The sequence below is a fragment of the Helicoverpa zea genome, chromosome 27 (assembly GCF_022581195.2).
Source record: "Helicoverpa zea isolate HzStark_Cry1AcR chromosome 27, ilHelZeax1.1, whole genome shotgun sequence".
NCBI lineage: Eukaryota > Metazoa > Arthropoda > Insecta > Lepidoptera > Noctuidae > Helicoverpa > Helicoverpa zea.
Window position 1 is genome coordinate 3798447 of NC_061478.1, and position 25761 is coordinate 3824207.

A 25761-nucleotide genomic window follows, 5' to 3' on the forward strand; every position below is an offset into this window, starting at 1 on the left:
CCCTGAGCACACTAAAATAATAAGAAGAGAGGAAGGGCATTTAATGTTAGATAGTACCTCTAGGTATATATTATTTACTTAGTTAATAGGTTTCTTTTATAGTGTTTTTCCCGGGATGTGGATGAAACTGCAGAGAACAGTTAGTTATAATAAAATATTGAAAGTCACTAAAAAAGCGAATTTTCGAATCCGAAAGCTTCAAGAAATACACTTGGTATGTAAACTACAATTGTAAAACCCAGTTGACAATAAGCCTACTTTACATGCATTGTGCTCAAAGCTCCAGGGGACGACTTTTACTTATTTTCTAAATTGCACTTTCACGATGCAACTGTGTGCACTACATAAATGTTTATGCAAACGATGCGACATTTCACTTTCTAGGCTTGTTTTATGCAATAAGGGCTCATTATAATACTAGCTACGACCCACCCCGGCTTCGCACGGGATTACAGTTTTTCCCCTACTATTTAATGTAGTATTATCTTTCTCTTTACGTCGTGGTGGCCTAGTGGACAAAGAACTAACCTCTCAAGTATGAGGGTGTGGGTTCGTTTCCAGGTCAGGCAAGTACCAATGCAACTTTTCTAAGTTTGTATGTACTTTCTAAGTATATCTTGGACACCAATGACTGTGTTTTGGATGGCACGTTAAACTGTAGGTCCGAGCTGTCATTGAACATCCTTGGCAAGGCCTATGACGGAACACGACGATTTTAGTCAGTAAGAGTCTGACACTCCCTCACCGCTGCTAACCCACAGCGGGAGGGGTCATTTGATGATTTTACGTCGCTAAAAAAAAAAAAAAAAGTCCCTACGAGTTGTCGGAAGCCAGTAAGTCTGACACCAGTCTAACCAAAGGGTTGACTGGGTTGACTGGGTTGAGGAGGTCAGATAGTCAGTTCGCTCCTTGTAAATCACTAGTACTCAGTTGCATCCGGTTAGACTGGAAGCCGACCCCAACATAGTTGGGAAAAGGCTCGGGAGATGATGATTATTTGTATATGCGAAGTCATTTAAAATAAAATTTGGCACACATATGGAGCCTGATAAAAAATATCCTCTAAGTCAGAGGGAACCCCAAGGAACAGCTAAGTACTTTATAATAATATTGATACTAGAAAATTATAATTGACATTAAAATGACGAAGCAAGTATAGTTTATAGGCACTTTAAACAGAGAGACTAAGTTCACGACCTAACTTAAGTTATTACTTAGTAACTTGACATTTACTAAGCTCTGTGTCAAGTTTTATGAAACATTTCACTTTCCAAAGTGCAGCCTGTTATTTTTGAACGCAAGTGTACCTATCTAGTAATACCGTCGTACCACTAAAACTTTTAAACGTCTGTTGAACACTTGTCCAAAAAAATGTCTAATGATGTCGTTGTCGTTCAACAGATGTTTAAGTTTTTGTAAGGCCCACAATGTTTAAAGAGATACCTACATACTTACAAAGTCTGTCCATATTGCTTACTATTATAAAGCTGAAGATTTTTTTTTGTGTATGCTTGAATGGGATAGTCTCATCAACTGGTGATCCAATTTGAAATGATTTTGGTTATTTCAGTATTAGGAAGACCATTTATTGCGAAAGGCTATAAGCTAATTTTTATGCTGCAAATGTACTCTGAAAATTGATGACAAAGTAAGTAACATATCTTAAATATTCCCAAAGATTACCCCTGTGCACAAAAAACACTTTAACTCCATCACGACACTGTAGATTTCTATAACTTATTATATATTATATATTCTATAAGGTTTTCACATCACGATTACATTATATAACATAAATATAAAACATAAAATTATAACTGCAAAAAATATAAAAGGCATTACCAGCCGTTTAGAAGTAATCGCATAATGCAAACTTTTAGTCGGCCGATAGTTTGTTTGGGATAACAAGTAGATACACTGTAACAACAATACTGACTTGTTATCCCAAACAAACTATCGGCCGACTAAAAGTTTACTATTATATTATATTAGTTTAAAATATAAGAATATTCTAAATATTAGTTTGCTACCATAGACTAATATACTAATATTATACGCACATTACAATGATCAGGTATTTAGCCGGTATCAGACCGACTGAGTAGGTGCATTGATTGGAATCAAGATTTATTATTTTTTCTATCATCGGGCCAACTATCAACCGACTGTTTAGCATAATATATTTTTTGAAGGAAATCCCAGTCACCGTTTTCAGTAGGTCTCACACCGGCTAAATACCTGATCTTTGTGACGTGTGTACTTCCATTCATCTTCATACTGATTTATGAGCCCAAACAAACTATCGGCCGAATAAAAGTTTGCAGTGTGCTCTTAACGACTCTTTGAAGAGTATTTTCTTGGCAATAACATTTGGTTACAGACTATTAGATATTGCATTTTAATGCCCCATCAGTATATTATTCCTCTTCATAGGTATTATAAAAGTAGAGAATCTAATGGTTATGTTATGATGGTGATATAATGTGGAGCGTGCGTTTAATAGCCATTTTAGTTCACAGGGTGTTTTATTTGAGGCTGACAATCTTTTGTGATTTTGTATTGGTCTAGTGGTCGCAAAATGCGGCTGCTGTGTACAGGGGCATTGGGATCGGTTCCCGGTTAAAATCGAAATTACTTTGTAGGTTTTCGGAGCGTTTCTAGTCTGGTAGTTTTTGATTGATACACCTGTATCTCGGAGAGCTAATTAATGTTGAAACTGCGCCTGATCTCTCTCCGGTGATGTCGGATTACCGTCCCAGCAGGCTATGAGCGTGAAGGAATAGTTAGTGCACCTGTGTCTGCGCAAATGCTTGTGCTCTATAATACCCTGCGCAGCTGCCATTCATCGATATACTGTAGCATTTACAACGTAATTAACTTACACATATCATAAACTTATAAAACTTTAAGAACACAACCTGTACATTTGGAAAGCGAAATGAACTATAAAAAAACAAAAGCGTAACATTCGAAATATTACGTTACAAAGCGAACATAATCGCAATGGCCACCAGAAAATATGGAAACGCGTAAATGGACAGAAATGGCTTTACTTAGATTATCGACTTTCCCTTAATAAAGCAGTTTAGAACCGCGAACGTAAAAGTTAAACGTTACAGTTTAATTTTTACGGTTGACGTTTACTTTTCATTTGTTTTTCATCATTTAAGGAAATAAAAATATTTAGGTATATAATGTCCTCCTAGCCGATTATCGGCTACGGCGGCTGTTTTCATAATGTAAGATCAGCCAACTGCGCAGGACATATTGTAGTGCACAAGCATTTGCGCAGATACAGGTGCACTCCCTATTCCTTCACTCTCATAGCCCGATGGCACGGTCATCCGACACCGTCGGAGAGAGATTAGGCGCAGGACCGACATTAACGTGCTCTCCGATGCACGGGAATTTAAGTATAATAAGTAATTTGACATGGAGTCTTATCACATACCATTATATTTTTCGAAAAGAACATCGGACATTATTTTCCAGTTATTCAGAGTTCATAAGGATACTACTATCGGTGTTCATTGGGTCCTTATAAAGAGTCGACTTAATTTATTAAGAGATTTCGATTTAGAAATAAGCAGTACTTTTGTACTATTTTATGCTATGTATACTTCTTTTATATTTTCACTGTGTACATAAATTGTTAAATAAATAAATCGTTAAATAAATAAATACATTTGAAAATTGATTTATTTTGATAAAATCGCGACTTACTTTTGGCAAATAGATTTTCAAAATCAGTTTTCAAAATCAGTTTTTTATTATTACGTATAATAATGCACCAAGATCAAACTGCTAAATTGCTTGAAAACACTCTTTATCTGGGCGTTTGCTTATTTTAACGCCTTAACACATTACATTATCTTAATAATGTTCTATGTGTGTACATATTGTATAGATCCAGGTATAAAGCATATAGCCTGTTATCATGAATCTTTCTATCTATTCGCGAAAACAATATGAAACATAGTAGTTCTTAAGTTTAATAAACTGTAGGCCCTGGCTGTCATTCAACATCCTTGGCAGTCATTGCGGGTAGTCAGAAGCCAGTAAGTCTGACACCAGTCTAACTAAGGGGTATTGGGTTCCTCGGGTAACTGGGTTGAGGAGATCAGATAGGCAGTCGCTCCTTGTACAGCACTGGTACTCAGCTTCATCCGGTTAGACTAGTCATAGTTGGGAAAAAGGCTCGTAGGATGATGATAGTTCTTAACTTTGATCTCTGGCTATAAAAACACATAAAGACTGGTCTTCAAATTACTTTATTTTACAATGTGTAAGTAGTGATAATTATATTATTTATTACAAATAAAATTAAATACCCCATCACCATATAAAATTGCAGAATTTTCTCTCGTATCAACTGACAGTAGCGTCAGCAAAAGATATCAAATTCGCGCACTTACAGCGAAAGTAGCTTTCACTCGGCTTTTAGTAAAAGTGAGCTAACTCAGGTAATATCGGAGGTCATTGAACTTCGACCGATTGAAGTGACCGAATGGTTCAATGAGGCGTTCCTTTGAAATATGTTGTTGTTATTTTGTCACCTATTTCTCCAGAGTGATTAATTGGTGAGGTTTTAATTGCCTCGAAAAGTGTTAAAAGACAATTAAAGAGGAATTCTATTTTGTTGGTCTGTTCGTACTCTTTTCACTGTTGGAGAGCTACTCTATTTCCGAGTAACATAGGCTGTATTTTATCCAAGTATAGGCAGTAGTTCCTTCGGGATGCGGCTGAAACCTTGGGAAACGAGTTAGTTTTTAAAAGGCTTAAAATAAAAACCCCATTGATTGTATTGATTTAGGCATAATGTTAAACAATGATGTCATGGGTTGTGGCCCGCGACAAACAGGCAGACAGAGTTACTTTCGCATTTATAATTTAGTAAGGATGGTGAGATACAAATATTCCATTTCCATTTTATCAGTCCTAAGTGTCCAGTGTAAGGGTTCTTTGGATAATGCATGTATGACATATGTGTTTAATAGTTCCTAAGACTTTATTAAGGACATAGTTCTTCAATTGCTAGTGGCTTGCAAATTGTTTACTGTATTTTATTAGGACACAGGTGGACAGTGGACACTTTCTAGACATTACCGCTGCATTCTGAAACATTAGTCATTACCTATAAAGGAATAGGTAAGGAGGAGCTCGCGGTACAGCCGCGAGGGTCGATCGGTCATAAGGTTAAGCAACGCTTGACTCGATCATAATATTGTTATGACAAATAACTCCGTGTTCCGGAAGGCAATTAAAACGAGTGGGCCCCGAATGTCATTGGAACATCTTCGGCAGTCGTTACGGGTAGTCAAAAGCCAGAAAGTCTGGTTACCTATCTTACTAGGGGGTATAGGGTTGCCCGAGTAGGTAACTTGTATTGTATTGATGAGGTCAGTTAGACAATCGATCCATGTAAAACACTGGCACAGCTGCATCGGTTTAGACTGGAAGCCGACGCCAACATAGTTGGAAAAAGAAGATATAGCTTACACTTCATGAGCAATATATTTAATTTTACACTCCCATTTAGTAGCACTTTCTCACTGCGCTCTTAACACTAAACTTAACGACTTAAGGAAAGTGTCACCAGGTAACATATATGGCAAAAAACGTCGCCAAGTTTCCCAGTCAGACATCTTTATCGGTGTTGTGAGCTGACTCTTAATCAGCCATTGTTTAAAGTGAAACTGACTTGGACCCACGGCCCGGGTTAACTTATGCTGTTTGCGTTTAACTTTTAGGTTAACGGATGCTCTCAAACTGGGTAAAGGTTACAGATTCAACTAGAATTTGAATTTGTGCTAGTAAAACAGCTGACTTTGAAAAAACATTGCATAGAATTGCACCTATGTCATCTTCCGAGCCTTTTTCCCAACTATGTTGGGGTCGGCTTCCAGTCTAAACGTATGTATGTACCTGAGTACCAGTGCTTTACAAGAAGCGACTGCCCTGCCTGACCTCCTCAACGCAGTTACCCGGGCAACCCAATAATGCTAGGTTAGACTGTATAAATTTTGTACCTGAATGTTTCTCACGAACGCAGGTAAGCCATGTATGTGTGTGTAAATAAATTTTCACATTGTCTTTCATATAAATATATACAAGTTTTTATATACACACTAGCTGACCCGGCGAACTTCGTACCGCCTAATTATTGGAGGCATATTTAGTAAGTCACAAACACACAACACAATACTTTTTTAATTTTTTCCTTATTTGCTCACCGTTTAGACCTACCCTGGACTACGACAAACATTTTAAAACCGAAATCAGCTCAATCAGCCCAGCCGTTCTCGAGTTTTAATCAGACTAACGAACAACAATTCATTTTTATTCATATAGAAGATAAGTTCAGGAGCGCTCAGTAGTTGCCAAGTCATAAAAAGTCAATATCATCATCCTTCTGCCTTTATTCCAATTTTATTTGTGGTCGGCGCATCATGTTTTCTCCTTCCATACTCTTTTATCTGCCGTCATCTCACAAGCAATATGCCACTATGCATGTACATTTATTTACACACAGTGTAAAAACTGCAAATCGTGACACCTTTCAACCCCAGAACCTTATATATATTTTAATCTAAACGCAAGATTGAGTGCGAGAAAGTGATCCTAGCATACCCAGCGGCACAGTGGTTGAATATGCACTTTCTAAGTCAAGATCAGGGGTTCAAGTTGGGATACTGATGACCTAGAGATTATGCAGTTTAGACGTTTATGCATAATATCACTGCATTAGTATTGTTGGCAGTAGTTGATATTCTTTGAATACTCTCGTCATCTTCAGATAGTTGTAGGTTTACTTCTTCTTTTTATCGAGTGAGTTTGCCCGGGTAACTGGGTTGAGGAGGTCAGATAGGCAGTCGCTTCTTGTAAAGCACTGGTACTCAGCTGAATCCGGTTAGACTGGAAGCGGACCCCAACATGATTGGGAAAAAGGCTCGGAGGATGATATGATTGGGTGAGCTGCTAGTTTAATCACCTAACAAGCCCTGGTGTCAGAGTTAACTCAAATCCGCCTGACAGCCTCTGACGCGGAATTGTAGCAACGCCGGCTACTGACTAGGCTGATGGTTTAATTCCCAAAAAAATGGGCTTGTAACTTCCAGACTTCGCCCTGTTTATGAAGGTTTCTATGAATCGATACAGCGATTTCGATCTGACCCGGGAATCAAAAACGTGAATTATGGATTTAGGGGGCAAGTCTTCTCTATTACTAGGTCTTATACTTGCCTTAGGGTCAGTTTTCAAATCCGCCTATGCAGTGGGAAAATCACAAAAGCTGATGATGAAGTCCAATAGTTATGAAAGGCTTACGGTTGATCTAAGTTATTTCTTAGTGTTGCAAAAATATCACGGGTCAAAGGGTTAAGAAAGCATGAAAATGTATCGATTTCTCTTGTTCATTGAAAGCAAAATAATAAAAAGTAAATAAGTAGATTCAATCCGATAGGCATAAGTTCTACACACAAAAAAATAACATCTCCAACTGTCTCTATGCCAAATTTCACCTAAATTGGTTCAGCCAACTCTGCATGAAAGCGTAACAAACAGATGAGTGTATTAATAGAAATTAATATACTCATCTGTTTGTTACGCTTTCATTCAGAAGAATTCATTATCTTCTATAGGCAGATACTGGATATAATTCTATGAAATTCGAACCAGCCACCACGCAAACACTATATATTCGTATTAGGATAATCATCGAAAATACTACCGTTTCAAAATTCCCGCAGTGTACAATTCCCTTTATACCTGAATGTGAACTAGCCCTAACGATGCATTCAACCAATACCTGTCGGCCATTACTATGTTACAATAATGTACCGTTCGCAAAAAACTTCGCTTTATATACAAATAAAACATTGTTAGTCATGCGGTTTATTTTTTTCATTCAATGTTCTTAGTAAGGTCGGCAAAAAACGGCCGTGATTGTAGGAAAAAACATCGATATTTTTTTGTATCGAGTACTTAATCTATGTTTAGTTCTGGATTGCCAGCTTCAGTGTGACAGTTAGTTTATTAAATGTAGTTTTTCTTATGTAACTGTTATCCGACCTCTTGATAAAGAAAAAGTCAGTAATGATTTGAATCGTGGAGAACAAAATGATTAGCGGAGATGTGATAATGCAAAATCTCCTAAGAAAGTATCAAAATGCGGGTGTTCGGGGGACGAGAAACGTTACTAGATGCCTTCTTTGGAACCTATTTACAAAATTATTATGTACGTGGATACGAGCTCCCATAAAAAAAACATTAGGTACTTTGTCTGTTTATAAATAAACGGTACGGAATCCTTCGTGCACGAGTTCGACACGCACTTGGATGGTTTTTTTATTTTTTATTTATTGTTCCTCTTACATCTACACAGGGGTTTCCTTTAAATTAACACAAATAAAATCAAGAAACAGTTAGATATTATAATTGTGGTTACAAATGATGTACTCCAAGTTAAAAACGGCACTTTCAAAAAATCATGTGTTTGTATCAGAAATCAACCACATCTTTAATTACAATGGATAACTCAAATATGTATAAATATATACTCGTTAATACTCAAACGGTTACATTAGAGGTACAAAAAAAAGTTTTTTGTACACTCCAATTTAAGCGCTCCAACACACCGCAAACTTTTAGTCGGCCGATAGTTTGCTTGGGCTCTTAAATTAGTATGAAGATAAATGGTAGTATTCACATTATATACGTCAGGTATTTAGCCGACATCAGAACGATAAAAAATTTTGATTGGAATCAAGACTTTCGTTAAAACCAAAAAGTACCAACTATTACCAACCATATTTGGCAATCTTTACGGGTAGCAAGAACCAGTCTTACCAAGGGGTAATGGGTTGCCCGGATAACTGGGTTGAGGAGATCAGATAAGCAGTCGCTCCTTGTAAAACACTGGTACTCTGCTGCATCCGATTAGATTGGTAACCGACCCCAACATAGTTCGGAAAAGGCTCGAGAGATGGATGGGCCAACTATCGGCCGACTGTTTAGTCTAAAGTTTGCTTAAAACCGGCTTCAAAAATCCTTTCTCGTGAGTAAACAAAAAAAAAAGTTTGTAAGTACAATTATTTGCTTTTTTTACCGATGCTCCGTAAATAACGTACACAAATAAACTTTCTATTGTGCCAGGCTGTGTCGAATACTTTATCGATGATAGCTAGTGATGTGCGCGTAATTTATCGATGTTTGTATTTCCAAGTGACGTCTTTGTAAAATATTGCCGTTCCTGTTGTATGTTTTGTAAAGTAAAATGAATTTAAATTGCAGTTTAACGGATTTCCGCGGCGTTTTTTTTGTGGTTTTTAAATAAGTGAAAATCGGTTTTAGTTTGTATTTATGTGGTTGACAGTTTCAAGTGTCGTTAAAAAAAACTTTAAGACAGAAATAATTGTACCTAGTAGTAGTAACTGTTAATATAACGAACGCCTTACAATCACTACCAAAAGCAAAGAGTTGTAACAAAAGGATCACACTATCGACTTAGCCCCTTACGTTGCAACAAAAGGTCTTTCGATATCACTGCTGGACATCTCTAATCACCTAGACGTGACCTCTAAGCGAAAGTCTAACCGTCAAGGAAACTAGTGATGTGCATTAAACTAAGTAAAACCACGCATCGATATCTTACGACAAAAATGTTAAACCATTGATTTGACACACTTTAATCAAGAAAATGAAAGTCGATAAAGATATTATATATTAAGTAGAATGAGTAACGCTTGGTGAGTCAGCTGAGTCGCTTTAAATGTTACGGAAATATCGATATTTTTATAAAAGGAGGGGCTCGGAAGATGATACGTAAACCTCAAGGAAAATTGTCAAAGAAGTATGGAACCAATCAATGCCGTAGAAAAAACAAACAGTAAAAATCATTGGTGTTTTGTTATTTTTTAAACCTTTTTGTTCTTTATGAGCTAGGGCCGCACAAGAGGATTTTAATATTGTAGTTTGAAATAAAATCCACCTTGAACAAGCGTGGTGATTTTTATGCCTATTTTTATATTATGCTTATTGAGATGGTATCTATGTACAGTATATAAGGTTTTCACAATGTTTTCCTTCACGCTATACACTACATTATTACCAGATTATGACTGTCTCAAAGTTTATTTTGAAGGTACCTAATCGTAATTCCTATATTTTTTTTTAGTTGGCCCAATAACTGCAGGATACCTGTTCTTTGTAATCTGCGCTCTAACTTATCATTACATTTATCTTCGTACTGATTTATGAGCCTGATCAAACCATCGGTCAACTAAAAGCTCGTAGTGTGTGCCGACGTTATCAAAATAACTAGTATTCCAAATTGTAAAGAGTTATTTTAATCTTACAAATAGCTATTCCGGCTAATCACAGCGAAAAGCTTTAAAAAATCATCGTTCACGCCAACGAAAGTGATTTAACCGAGCCCATATTACTTCAAGCGTAAAAATAAAAGAAGTATTCCGTTATTACTTCATTCTTAACTGATCTAAGATAAAGTAGGAATATATTCATTGGCTACAACACGATTATTCTACCGTTTGCATTGCATTGAACTCATTAACAATCATTTGGTATTGACCACAGATTTACAATATCCACAGATAGGGATTTTTAACCGACTTCAAGAAAAGAGGTTTTCAGTTTGACGTGTATGTGTGCGATTATCTCATGTTTGGCTCAACCGATTTTGTTGTGGTTTTCAGAGTTTTATATTATTGAGTTACTTTTTCTCAGCTTTAAAATACCTACGTATTTATGGTGTGATATATTTCGAAAATATTTTTCAAGTTTTGTTTTTAAAACTTGTGTACATTCTTAAAATGCCGCTAGAGGTTCCTAGATTGTTCGTTTTTTGGACCCATACTAGGTAGGTATATATAGTTATCTGTTGAGCATTGCCGATTTATCAAAGTTTTGTAAATCTATGGAATTAAGAGACCATCTTTCGCACTTAAAGCTGCATCTATAGAAGTACCGTGATCTCTTTCAGGCGTCTTAGGTATAGATATACACCATATCTATCTCTCTCTTTACAGTTAATGAGGGGTTCATTAAGTCGGTCTTATCGATATATTTGTATGCAGAATGCAACATTTACATCTAAGTTTGTTTCAAACTGAAAAGTTTTATGAAAAATTTTATTGCCTTCAAAACTAGCTTGCTTTGAATTTGTATAAAAAAGACATTAATTTATTTTATTTTTGCTAGGTTTTCTATTGAAAGATAACATAAAAATATATCAGATATTCAGATACTACGAAACTAGATGGCAAAAATAAGTGTCAGGCAGTTTTTTTTGGAAGTCGATAATAAGAACTTTTCAGAACTATAAAGTTTAAACTTTATCCCATATTGAGGGCGTTGTATTAGGCTAGTCTTGACGATCTTGAAATCTGTGTCAACCTTTAAACTAAATTGCTACTTATCTAAATCACCAATCTGATCACCAATAATCACATTAACAGTTATTTTATTTTTTCTTCTATACATAAATACATTATTATGTAACGCCAGCGACCGCCTGTCGTTTCAATCGAGTCTTAAGAGAACTACTTCCAGCACATGGATAAAAAGTAGTATTACATATTATTCTGATATATCGGGTGTGTCGTTCATAATCACATTAAATTCTATCACATGTACTTCATGACATTTTGACGACCTCGATGGCGCAATGGTCATCATGCCGGACCGCCGAACCTGAGGTCCCGGGTTCGATTCCCGGTTCGGTCGACATTTGTGTGATGAGCATGCTTGTTGGCCGTGGTCTGGGTGTTATGATGTATTTATAAATATGTATATATGTAGCTATATGTAGTTTATCAGTTGTGTTAGCACCCATAACACAAGTTAATTAATAACTTACCATGGGGCTAACCGACCGTGTGTGAAAAGGTGTCCCGACAATATTATATTATATTATATATAGCGAATTGTAAAAAAAATAACAGAATCCATTCAGTGGTTTAGCCACAGGACTCATTTTTCGTTTTCATAATTTACAACATCATGTGTAAAGCAGAGATAAAGTTAGGAGTATCGAATGTTTTGATCAGTTGACAGCTGTCAGTTTTCAAGGGAGAATTTCAGTTGTTTGTAATGACTGACTTCTATATGGTGTTCTAATTTTCGCACATTTTTATTCTATTTACTTTGTTTGAAAAATGCATTTTTTTATTTTCACGTATTTTTCTTTTTTTTTGGTGTTAATCGACATATATTAACCAGTATATTAACGCATTTCATTTAATGTGATTATGAACGACACACCCGATATAAGCTATATTACCACCAAGTTTCATCAAAATCCATACAGTAGTTTTTGCGTAAACCAGTGCCAAACATACACACAACTTACAAACTTTCGCGTTTATAATAAATATTAGTAGGAAGTAGGATAGTCTTACATTTTATAAAAAAAAAACCAGTTGCGTGTGATCTAAAGCAGTTGTAGTTGTTCTAAGTTCTAGTTAAACGAGAACTTTTTTCATATAATTATGTCATTTGGAAGATATGTTAGAAGAAGTGATATGGGGTCTAACTCGTTAAGTTTTCAACTACATAAACTCTGAACTGGTGATATTTTGTAATAGGTATTAGAAATGTCATTAGTTTTTGTAAGTTTTTGCTAACATTTTAACGCGACCCTAAAAATTATTCTGACTAACTATTGTAGATTATTTTTTAGTGTCCTGTAATTGTGATTCATAGATTCGTCCATTATAAATATTTTGTATAGTGTTGTGTATGTATCATAAACATGTCTTATTTGTTTTTAAAAATTTGAATATTTTGACGTATTTTTATAGAATTTGACTTATAGTTTTAAAATCAATATTATAGATACCTACTTCTAACTTCAAATGTCCTTAATTCTATGACCGACCATAGATGCTTAAAAGTATTTTATCAAATAAGATACGGGCTCCACAATCACTCTCACTCCTTATCTTTTCAAAAGATGACAAAGGAACCCAGATAGAATCTGCCTTTATCTTTTCCTTTGACAAATACCAAACTGATGAGCATTGTAAAGTTCCAAGTTTCACCAGTAGAACTATAAAAAGAAATGTTTCTCTGTCTCGCTCTTACATATGTCTGTCTCTCACAATTTCTCATTTCACCGTTCACTTGTTTAGCAAGTCGCTTGTTAATTTGACCGAGTTCCTTCTCGTCACATCTGCTGGTGTATTTTCGTTCTTATGTGTGAGAGATAGGTTTGGTTGCAGGTTGTCAAGTGAAAGTAAGATGGGACTTTCTCACAGTAAGTTCTACGTGGTAATATGTATGTTTCTTATTTTACAGAGTAAAGTTGGTCAGTTGGCTAGTAGGTTCGCAGTCGTAACCACGAACAGACGTCTCGACAAAATAAAAATAAATATTACGAAAAACATGCCGAGAACTTGTCGATGCCGCTGAAAAGACTAGGATTTGTTACAAAAAAAAATGTGAATGTGATTAAAAAGTCGAACGTCAAAATTTAAGCTTCGATTTTTTGGCGCGAATTTAAACGTCAAAATGACAGTTCGAAAGTGGTTTAATTTTGGGAAATCTTTGCGCCGTAGTGATGTGAAAATGTTGTTTTCAATTTTAGTGATATTGACCGTTTTGGACAATTTGCCCTTAACTTGTAAGGGTGAAGACTATGATCGAGGTAAGTTTAATTAAAGTACTACCCAATTACGAAATACACTGAAGTTTATCTACCTATGTCATTTTAAAACATTTTTTCAGTATGTAGGTATCAAATAATTATAATCGTTATCTTAACCCTTATTTTAATCACTTATTTTCAACACAAAATACTCTTACTTGAAAACAGTGACTCAAAAGCCCAAAAACACACATTGATTGACCCAAATAAAAAAAAAAAAAAACTCAGTCGATGACCATTCACACAGTTCTAAATTCAAACAAACGAACGCGATAAAAAAAAAACAATAGAACCTCTACATCATGGTGATGATAAAAAGTCCATAGACAACATAGAATACCAGTTGTTGGCGCGAAAGTTGTGACCGGCTGTGGGAAATATGTCACTATTACTCTAGGCATAGACTAGCCATCTTTAATCTATACATATAATAAATCTGTAGAAAAGTAATTTTTGTACATTGAAGAAATTGACAAAAAAAATAGCCAGCATGTTAAAGGATAACTAACAGAACCCATTTCCATCATTTTTGTCATTTTTGTCTGTTTGTCTGTTTATCTGTTTGTTTGTTCGGGATTCACGTAAAATCTACGAATTCAATGCAGACAATGCTTATATACAAAAATTCTACGTAACTTGGGGTATTACTTAGTTTTTGTTTCATCGAAATCGATTCACTCTATCAAAAGATATGATTAATTTGTGAATTCAAGACGTAAAATATTACGACACGCAATCTGTTTGTCAAAACTGTACATTTGAATGTTGTACTTATATTAGTTGATCGGCCTATTATTAACCTTTACACAGAAAATGACACCTTCATAAGTAACTTCGGAAGAAAAAAAAAATGAAAATTTTGTTTAGCCAAGGTTAAAGTAGCTCCATCTGTGGTAATCTGTGTTAAATAAAATACATAAAATTTGCCAAAGGAGCGAGGTGGTAAATGACAATAAATTACCATACATTCTTTATAGAGGATTATTATTCCAACAGATGGAGTTGTGTATTTTCCGTAATTCACCATATTTTAACACGTAGTGTAATTATTCGATAGACATTTCAATAGTGTTTGTCAGTTTGCCGTGCCACATCAAAATCCAATTATAATTATTACCTTGATGAAAGGAAAATTAATAGTTCTCAGCCAAATTTAAAACGGTGCCATCTAAATTATTTTTTGAACATTATGTCAAAAATGATGACTTTAGTATAACAATTAATTATCATTTAAAGTTACAGATGGAGTTCATATCAGGCTTTTTTCATAAACATAGTTTAGCTTATCTTCCACTAATGTGGTGGCCTTAAAACAAATTACTTTGAGTGAGTAGTATTAAGTAGACCTTAATTATTTTTTCTGATGCAAAATATGTAAACTTAATCCTAGAAGAAAGGAGGATCTGTCTCTCGCAAGCGCTGCTAAGCGTGAGGTAGGTAGGTAGGTAATGTAGGATTCTGTAGCTTTAAGAACAAGCCCAGATACAAAGTGCAGATAAGAAATGGGAGCTTTCTCGATTTAATACCATACACACGTAAAATGCTTTATGCGTCTGAAAACGTACAAATTGCGCGTCGCATACCAGAGACATGCTTACTTTCAACTTCTGATCGCAAATACACTGGTCACGATTACAAACAGTCTCAGTAAGACCCGAGCCAAGTCTAAAAAAACACCTTTTATATAAAACTACGTTTGATGTCATTCAATCACAAAGACAGAATTGTTTTCTGTTGCAAATCCTATCCACCTGTATCCTATCCTAATCCAGCATGCATTGCAGGTGTGCATTGCACAAAAACCAATGGTATCCTATTCGAGAAGTCAAAAGAGTCAACCGGCCAACGTCAGCTTCTGCGCTAAGCAAGTGTTCTTAATAGTACCATCAGAATTACATTCATCGTTGAATGAGGTGAATAAATTTTCAGAAACCACAATAACAGTAGGAGCCAAAGCATATGATCGCTTCATAGAGCTCTGATTGGCCCCAGGTGACCAAGTCAGGTCTGATTTGTTCGTTCATCAGATCTTTGAAAGTGTTTCGGTGGATACTTACTGTCGTCCTGTGTGACACAAAATATGGTATATAAACGTCCTCCGCAAGAGCGAAATTTTCCCGGTGTGCGGTAGTGACGCACAGTATACAACACTTATGTTTCTTTCGATTTGCTGGCTCCACCAAGAAATGACAAATTGCAAGCGTACATTTTGAAAATCTTGGCAAAACTGCAGGTTTCAAGTACGAACACATGAAGTGGACTCTCACAGATACGTACATTTTGCCTATTCGTGAACTAATGCAAACATTTCGGTGGAGTCCCGGCTTAGGCCTCCCCCACATTAGGCGTGCGCGATCCTCGGGCGTGTGAGTAGCGCGGGCGCCGCGCGTGCGTCGCGAGCGCGCTGCGTGAGCGTCGCGTTTTGCTGCCCTGCGGCATTTACCTACAGCGCGCTCGCGGCGCGCACGCGCCGCTCTCCTTGACGTTTAACTGCTAAGGCGTTTAGCGGGCGGCGGGGATAGCGGGCGAAGGGGTAAGAACGCAACTCGAGCGCCGCGTGCTCGCTGCGAGCGCGTCGCTTGGACTCTTCACACATGCCGCAGGGCAGCAAAACGCGACGTTCATGCAGCGTGCTCGCGACGCCCGCGCTACTCACACGCCCGAGGATCGCGCACGCCTAATGTGGGGTCAGCCTTACCATAGTGAGTAAGTGCACAAAAAATCCCCGTCATACAAGTGTTTTGCCTTCCAGTCACCGAATCTGTTTGAGTACCAATATTTTGCTTGGAGCGACTACCTATCTACCTATCTTCAATCCAGTCTCACTACACAAGACGATATCCATGGTGAAACTGACAGACTTTCTGGCTTCTGATTAGTCGCAGCAGCTGCAGAAAATGTACAAATGACAGCTTTGTCAGACTCAAAGCATATAGACATAGATTATAACTGTTTCCTGAAAATTACTTACGCACCATACGTAATAATTTTCCAAATTGGCTGACTAGATCCAGAGATATTCACAACGTCACAAACTTTACTTCTTTTGTTTAGATAAATGGTCACATCCACAACACAACCTTGATCAATGAATCTATGCGACTGCTAAGTGCTAATCCTAATTATACTGTCACGTGAAAGAATGCACCTACGGGATAAGTAGTATTTTGACTATTCTATATTGCCCACGCAGACGAAGTTGCGGGCAACAGCTAGTAATTAATATTTATGCACTTTCTTGGGGCGTTTAAGTTAAGGCAAGTTATTGTGTACATTATTTTAAATAATGGACGAATTTATAATATCTGTGGACCGTTGAGTTTATGATAGACGATTTGACCATATAAAAGAAGTTCTTGTCAAATTAGGTACACAGATTCCTAGAATTGCTTAACATACGCATAGAAAATACATTATGTTGACCATAAAATCATTAAAAAATACCATTTTATAGTTATTTCTATTGGCATATCTACCCTTTGCACGAATAATGTACAATCACTGCATACATCCTATATAAAGTAGTTAAAATGAGTATGGTTTTAAGAAGAAAATAATTAGAAGATGGCATAAAGTACCATAATATAACTCTACTGTTAGATATAGAATTTTGAACATTCTACATCATCTTAAAAAATATTCAAACCATGAAAATGGTTACTTAACTGTATCTTAACTTAGTTAAATCATAAGATAAAGAATTGAGAGCATCTCCCTGTTTTGTAGTCGATTTGAAAAGTCCAGCTAATTACGTACACCAATAATTCGCCCAAAAAAAATATCGCACCTAATTAAAAGTATAATTTAATCTGAATCACAAAAAAATATATTTCCCTAACAGCTTCTAAGAAAAATCACACAAAACAACCATTTAGCTAAACCGCAGACGTTAAACTGTGTTGCGGTTAAAATTTACCGTTTAACCGATCATGTGCTTAAGCCTTTAAACCATAGTTAAACATGTTTGTATGTGGTCTCATGTGGTCATTAGAAATGGTTAACTTAGTTGTGGTTAAGAAAGTAAAGTACTTACTCTTTAAGTAAAAATGTTAAACTTTTTTGGCCTTACTACAAAAACTTTAACCACTGTTTAACACTTGTCTAAAAAAAATGTGGCTCCAAAATGAACCATATGTCAACGTCATAATTTGACATTTTTTTAGACAAGTCTTAAACTGACGTTAAAAAGTTTTTGTGGTAAGACGGTTTATGTCATAATATAAACTGTTTCTCGTATTTTTACTCGTGTTATGAGGTAACTACTTCCCGCATTCGGATAAAAACTGGCTTATGTTCTTTCTTATAGTCTTAACTACTTGTGTACCAAATGTACGTATGAGTGCCGGGTTACTTTCGCATTTATAAATGTAGTAAGTAATATTGGTATAGTAAGAACTAGCTGTTTTCCCACATCCTGATATACTTTAAACAACCAGAAACAAGTTCTATAATAGTATCTAAAATACCATATATTTCCATTCCAATTTTCATGCAAATCGCTTCAGCAATTTTATCGTGAAAGCTTAGAGAAACTTCAGGTAATCATGAATTTAATCAAACTTCTTACTCGACCGACACCTGATCGTTATGATTCCTCATCATCTGCCTAGCCTTTTCCCAACTATGTTGGGGTCGGCTTCCAGTCTAACCTGATGCAGCTGAGTACCAGTGTTTTACAAGGAGCGACTGCCTATCCGACCTCCTTAACCCAGTTACCCGGGCAACACGATACCCGTTGGGAAGACTGGTTGTCAGACTTTATGACTACTACTTTACCACTAAAACGACTGCTAAAGATGTACAGATAACTCGGACCCAGAAACTTAACGTGCCTTCCGAAATAAGGAAAAACTCGTCATGACATACATGGCCACCCATCTACAGAGTGGCCGTGCCAAGTTTTGCTTAACATACATTGTTGTGGGAACAAAAGTTAAGTCAAGCATATTTTTTAAGATCAGAAATACTAAAACGAGCAAACAAGGCAAGTTTCTTGCCGGTTCGTCTCCACGAGACCAACTCCTTCGAACCGTGCAACTATCTTAAATTTTCATACCCTGACCTAGGTCTATTTGAAATAGAAGAAAAAATGTCTATGACACAAAAAAAATACCAAGTACCTAGAGAAAAAAAAATTGTACACACCACGCGTTTTTTATCGTATGTCCCATCACTATTCGGCCCGCGTAACCGAAAACCCGGTCAGTTACCGAAACTGGTATCGGTGCGTACAACTCTAATGGGGCTACTTTTTCGGACGCAATCATGTTGATTAATTCGAGTCGAGATCGAATAATGGTCATGGCATACATAAACGGCAGGACGTAGTTGCAAGTGAGTGAATAAGTTTTCATAAGTTGTGAAATCTGATGTTACTATATGGAATTTCATGACATAAAATGTAAGGAAAAATATGTAGCGTCATTAAATTGTCATTTGTATTTGACCCTTAAAGCTCGGTTTGTTTGTTAGCGATAAAGTGTTAGTAGGTTATCCGACAGTTAATGTTATATGTCACATACAGGGTGATTATAATTTCTGCTCAATATTGCTATCTACAAAAGTTATAGTTTACCTGTCCGATAAGTGTCTGATAGGCTATCAGAGACATTATCAGTAGCCATGAAACTAGCCGTGAATCGTATCTCATATAAAATATTTTATAACGTGAATATAAAAAAAAAACCAACAGCAGGGTGACAGCGAGCTTGCAGCTACTAGGTACAGCTGTGCCGTGCCGTACCGTGCCGTTCATGTGTGCTACGACCTTTACTTTAAAACTTTAAAGATTTCCTGTTTCGTGTATCGCACGATGCATTTCTTTTACTTTTTATGGAACTAGTGGGCTTGTTTCTGGAAAAAAAAGTAGTACTTGCAGTATTTTCTCAACGTCAACGTTGGTGGTAAAAAGCCTGCTCTCGTTTGCTTAACTCTAAGCCGAAAAGCGACTTTCCGTAGTCGGTTAAATTGTGCCTATGTCACCCGGGGATGGTCTATAGTATTTTTAGTTTGTATTCTAAAGGCTCCGAAACTATGGAATCAATTTACACAATAATTTCACTGCTGGAAAAGCTACACTATCCTAGGGCGACATCCCTACTAATATTATAAATGCGAAAGTAACTCTGTCTGTCTGTCTGTTACGCTTTCACGTCTAACCACTGAACTGATTTTAATAAAATTTTGGTACAGAGATTGAGTTGACCTTGAGAAAGAACATAGGATGGTTTTTATCCCGGACTTTTGAAGAGTTCTCTTGGAAACGCGATATAACCGAACTAGATGCGCGGCGGGCGGAAGCTAGTAGGCTATATTTTATCCGGTTACGGAAACGAGTGAAACCGCGAGAAACATCATCATACTCATCATCCTCCTGCCCTTGTTCCAATTTTATTTGGGGTCGGCGCAGCATGTTTTCTTCTTCCATACTCTTCTATCTGCCGTCATCTCACAAGTAACATTCTTTCTTACCATATCAACTTCTTCTAACAGATACTGAATATAAAAATGTAGACTCATGTTATTTTTTCAAAAACTTGAAAGTCTGTTAAGTTGATAACACATAAACTATGTTTATTTTTTCATTCTTAGTTTTACGATTTCTCTTCAGCATAAAGATAGGTACCTATAATACCGTTAATTTTATTTAACAATGAAATTAACAATGCCGTGTGAATAAGCCCTTGTGAGATCAAAGCTCATTACATACTTATTATATTATTTATTATCTTGATAATTTTGTGTTCTATTGTTACGTGTAATTTGGGAACCTTTGAGAAGTGAAAACCAACAAATAAAAATAGCCCATTATCTTTAATATACCTACAACTTTATCATAATTATCACACTTATATTAGTCACTTTCTATTTCTCGCGGTTCCACCAGGGTCAGGGGAAATACTTCCCGTAGCTGGATAAACTATAGCCCATGTCACCCGGGAAGAGTATGGTATTTAGGAATGAAGTGCCTATCTAACAGTAAAACTATATCTGAAAACGCTCAGTAGTCTAAGCGACTACCCCTAAAATGCAAGCCAATAAATATACCACACTTCATCTACCGATTTTGAAAATCCAAGCCGTCATAAACTCAAAAAGATTAACGATATAAACGATGACAACTTTCTCAATTTCTCATTGAATTTTAAGGCTCATAAATTAAGGTTACCTAACCAAAATCCTTAACCAGGGATACGAAAGGGCAGTTAACTCATTACAGATGAATCGTTAAACGCATGAGTCACAGCTAAATACGGGCGATCAGATAACCGAGGTATTTCGACCATGTTTTTTAACTGTATTCTGACCTCAAAAACATTTTGGATAACATTAATATAGTTACATTTTGAAAGTGAAATTCTTTTTGTATGTTGATTCGTTTTAGTAGAACAATTTTGTAATGAAAGGAAGATTATGTTAGAACTTTGTGATGGTATGATAACTCCCGCGGTTTCACTTGCATTCTGAGGAAATTACTTACTCCTACAGATGGCTAAAAAGGCTTAATTATTATGAACTCATTAGACATAAGTAATAGCTACGTAAATATTAGATGGATGTTTTTTTTTTTTTTTTTTTTTAAATCCGTAACAGTATTTTTAGTGCCATCATCATATTTACATTAATTTTAAAAATTAAAAATAAACTTTTATATACAACTTAAAACTATATAATACATTGCATCAAAAAATGCTAAGTTGCCAAGTTTAATTTGTATCCAAAATAATGTTATAAAGAGGATTTTATACTTGAACTTATTTGAAATATTCTTTCACTGTTGCAAAGCTACAGAAGTTTTTGTACCGAAAACTTCAGCAAGTTTAAGTTTACATAAACTATACATCATCCTCCGAGCCTTTTTCCCAATCATGTTGGGGTCGGCTTCCAGTCTAACCGGATTCAGCTGAGTACCAGTGCTTTACAAGAAGCGACTGCCTATCTGACCTCCTCAACCCAGTTACCCGGGCAACCCGATACCCCTTGGTTAGACTGGTGTCAGACTTACTGGCTTCTGACTACCCGTAACGACTGCCAAGGATGTTCAATGACAGCCGGGACCTACAGTTTAACGTGCCATCCGAAACACAGCCAATGGTGTCTAAGATATACTTAGAAAGTACATACAGACTTAGAAAAGTTGCATTGGTACTTGCCTGACCTGGGATCGAACCCGCGCCCTCATACTTGAGAGATTGGTCCTTTACCCACTAGGCCACCACGACTGCTTTACATAAACTATACATAGGTACATAATAATATTTTGAAAACATATCGTAAGAACATGTTGACTGTCTATGTATCATTTATTAAAGGCTTGTGTTTAAACACCACCCAAAAAAGTACCTATTTTACAACCAAAAAAATTCTAAACGGTTACCAAAATGGATAAATGGTCACCAAATAACGTTTCCAAAAATATTATTAGATAAAACCATTTTTTCATATTATTAACTACTAAAAAAATATATGGACGCCTTTAAAATACACTTTAGACCAAATATTATATATTGTCACTACTTAGATGTTACCAATTATGTAATACCATGACTCCTAATTTGGTCATTTTTGTTAGACTAAAAAAGCTAACGATCGCTAGAATATTTCCCAAATACCAATTAATATACTAGGGTTCCCAAACGTACGTCGCTTATTTATTGTTATATGAATTTGTGTGTAACTCAGTGCGTTTAAAATGTAAGCACGCAACATGCAGCAAGCATGGCTTCTGTCACGGCTCCGGCGCTGCAGGGCTCCGGCGGTCCCATGCGAGCTTATCGTCGCAGATGGTTTTCACGCTCACCACCGCAGCTTCGGCTTGCTGGCCGGCTCCGCCGGCCAGCCTCAGCCGCAGTGGCGAGCCTTAAAACTACCTGCGCCTCAGCTCGCAGGCCGCCTCGCCCCTCCGCGCCTACGCGGTTTTGAATTGCACTCTAGGGGTAGGGCAGACAAGACTACGTGGAGTCGGTTTTGCAGCGATTCGTTTTCGTCACTAACTTTGATTTTTGGTGGTAATATTAATCTTTTAGTTGGATAGAATTTGGTGACCATTAATCCATTTTGGGAACCAAAAATAATATGAGTGCGAGATTTGCGATTTTTCTGATGTTATTTTATTTTTTTTGGATCATAATATTATATACTTTAGTGCCCTTTTAATAAAGTCAATTTATTTTTTTTGGAGTTGTTTATTTTATTTGGTGCCTCTGCTTAGAGTCTTAAAAATATTTTTGGTGACCGCCTAAATTATACCCTTTATTAAAAGTGGTGATTACAATAACACAAAAAATGCTCTAAACATTATTGGCCTTACTACAAAAACTTTAAACACTGTTTTACACTTGTCTAAAAAAAATGTGGCTCCAAAATGAACCATATGTCAACGTCATAATTTGACATTTTTTTAGACAAGTCTTAAACTGACGTTAAAAAGTTTTTGTGGTAAGACGGTATGTATGCATAATGACGCTTATCTAAGTAGGTATTTTTTCTACTAAGGACGTAGAAAAAATCGTAAGTAGTTTTTTTTTTTTTATCAAACAAATATAAAATGCACTTCTAAACTTGCCATCGAGCTTAGATCTTCTGTCTACTAAATAAATAGATCCATCAGATAGCAATACACCAGCATTGAAAACAGACATCCGATTTGTATCTAGAAAATTAGAAATCTAAATAAAATAGATCTGATTGATGAATAATTCTGTCTAAGTATACTTTCCATTTTCTATAGAAAGCGATCTATTTCTCTATGGTAAATAGGCTTTACATTTATTTATACTAATATTGTAAAGCTGAAGAGTTACATACTTTGTTTGAATAAATATTAATAAACACTGGTTCGACTTGGTAAATACTAGTCAAAATTACAAAAATCCAGAAACCCTTCAAAATTCATAAACCTTATATTATTACAAACAACCAAAATCCCAATTAATTTTCGCAGCCCACCAAACGCGACTTCAATATCAAACAAAAGTTAGTCAGTACAGTTGTTTGAAAGTAAAATGTTTGGGTCAAAGAAAGTGAAACTCATAGACGAGGCAGGTGTACGAATGGTACTTGAATCTGGGTTTATAGACACAAGTAAGGTGCGTCTGTCGTTTGTGCGGGTTTTTGAGGTCAATTTCAAGTTGTATTCCGATTTTAAGGTCGCGGAAATTGAGGATGGTTAAAGGGGTACTGACTCTTTGTGAAATATGTAGTTTGAAGTTGAAAACATTGCGCTTCAGAGTGGTGTCCAAGGCCTATTGTCAGCTACGACGGCTGTTCTCATATAAGGAGATCAGCCAGCTGCGCAGGACATATTATAGTGCACAAGCATTTGCGCAGACACAGGTGCACTCCCTATTCCTTCACTCTCATAACAATCCGACACGACCGGAGAGAGATCAGGCGCAGGACCGACATTAACGTGCTGTCCGATGCACGGGTGTATCAATCACCAACTTCCAGACTCTGAGCTGCTTTGTGAGGGTTTCTAAAACCCACAAAGCGGGCCGACCCGGGAATTGAACCCAAGACCCCATACATAGTAAACGCACTTCAATAAGAGTATACAAAATACTCAGTCTTTGTCAGAGTATTTCGAGTCAGCATAAGTCAGCAACCAAACATAGAATCTGCAACCTCATCTTCAAAGAAAAGGCTTATTAACCTTTGCACCACAATGACGTTACTTATTTTACAAACACACCTTTTTTCTTTTTTATTTAATCCATTTGTTTGCCGGTATCTCGGAGATCGGACGGAATTTGTGAAAACTTTCACTAGCATACCTGTGTGATATGTCTTGTATGCATCATATCGTATTTTTGGAAATAATGCTTGAGTCATCTTTTACGAATTTAGTGAGTCACGTAACAATTTGTTTTGTGCGTATTGTTACTAATTTCCGATAGTTCAATTTAATGGAGAAATAAGTAACAGGAAAAAAATATTACCTATATATTTGATGATGTTAAATAAATTAGATTATCTATTAATTAATTAAGAATGATTTTTTAAAGGTTCCGTACCCAAATTAACAGTGATAGTAAGCTAAAATTTCCACAAACTTAGTTGAGTTACCGATATAGGTAACAACAAACGTAAAGTAACGTTTTTTTGTCGTTTCATGCATAAATGGTACAGAACCGTTCCCCCTAGAGTTTGACTTGCGCCTGGCTGGCTTTTTTTATATTTGTAACTTAAAAAAAACTGTGCTAAGATGGTTAACATTCCGATTCTTAGGGATTGTTCACACCAAACGTATTGTCCGCCGCTGACTGTGAGTATACTCACAGTCGGCCTCAGTGTGAACGTCGACTCAATCTGCAGTACGCGTACTCACCAAGCCGACAATAGGCTATAGCGTACGATGCGCTACATGTGTGAACAAAAGAATACGCTCGTGTAGGTTCACACTAGATGCGTACGCTGAGCGGCCGACTATTCTACACATAAAAGAGCTCAGTATTTGAAGTTGCTCGTAGTATTTTATAAACGATCTCTGAGATCACTCGTGGTTCCCATACGATAAAACTAGTGTATTTTTTAAAAAAATCGGACGTTTACTGATATTTCAATTAAATGATGCGCATTCAGATAGTTGCCATTTGCGAAGCTCTAGAGGAAGACGAAAATAATAAAAAGAAGAGATTGTGGGTACATCCCTTGAAGAGATGTTTTCTTGGTCAATTTCATACTTTATATTTCGAATATAGACTTTATCCAAATAAGTTCAAGAAATATTTTCGTATGACAGTAAAAACATTCGATGAGTTACTATCTTTAATACGTATAAGTTTATATAAAAGGGACACTAATTATCGACGTGCTATTCAGTCAGAAGAAAGATTGACAATTACTTTAAGGTAAGAGGAAAACAACTTGTACTGTAATCAACACTTATTTATTATAATCAAATCAATCACGTTTAAACAATTGCGAAAAGAACAATGTCAGACGTCCATAGTAACTTAGGCTCAATAAAAATATTTCATGTACAGTGAAAATTCTTACAGTTTCTTGTGTAGTTTCCCGCTGATCCCCCCAAAGGATTGTTCCCCCCAAAAAATCCCCCGTGGGCAGAAAATACCCCCAAATTTGAGGGGAATCCC

At 36.3% G+C, this 25761-nt stretch overlaps 1 protein-coding gene across 1 annotated transcript in view; it reads left to right on the forward strand.

Annotated features, from left to right (window-relative positions):
- Positions 1-13527: 13527 nt before the first annotated feature.
- LOC124643384 (serine protease filzig) overlaps positions 13528-25761 on the forward strand; it is a 33885-nt gene continuing 21651 nt past the window's right edge. Inside the window, exon 1 of the mRNA XM_047182363.1 lies at positions 13528-13663. Within this exon, the coding sequence (XP_047038319.1) occupies positions 13528-13663 (136 nt within the window). The remainder of the gene's footprint in view (positions 13664-25761) is intronic.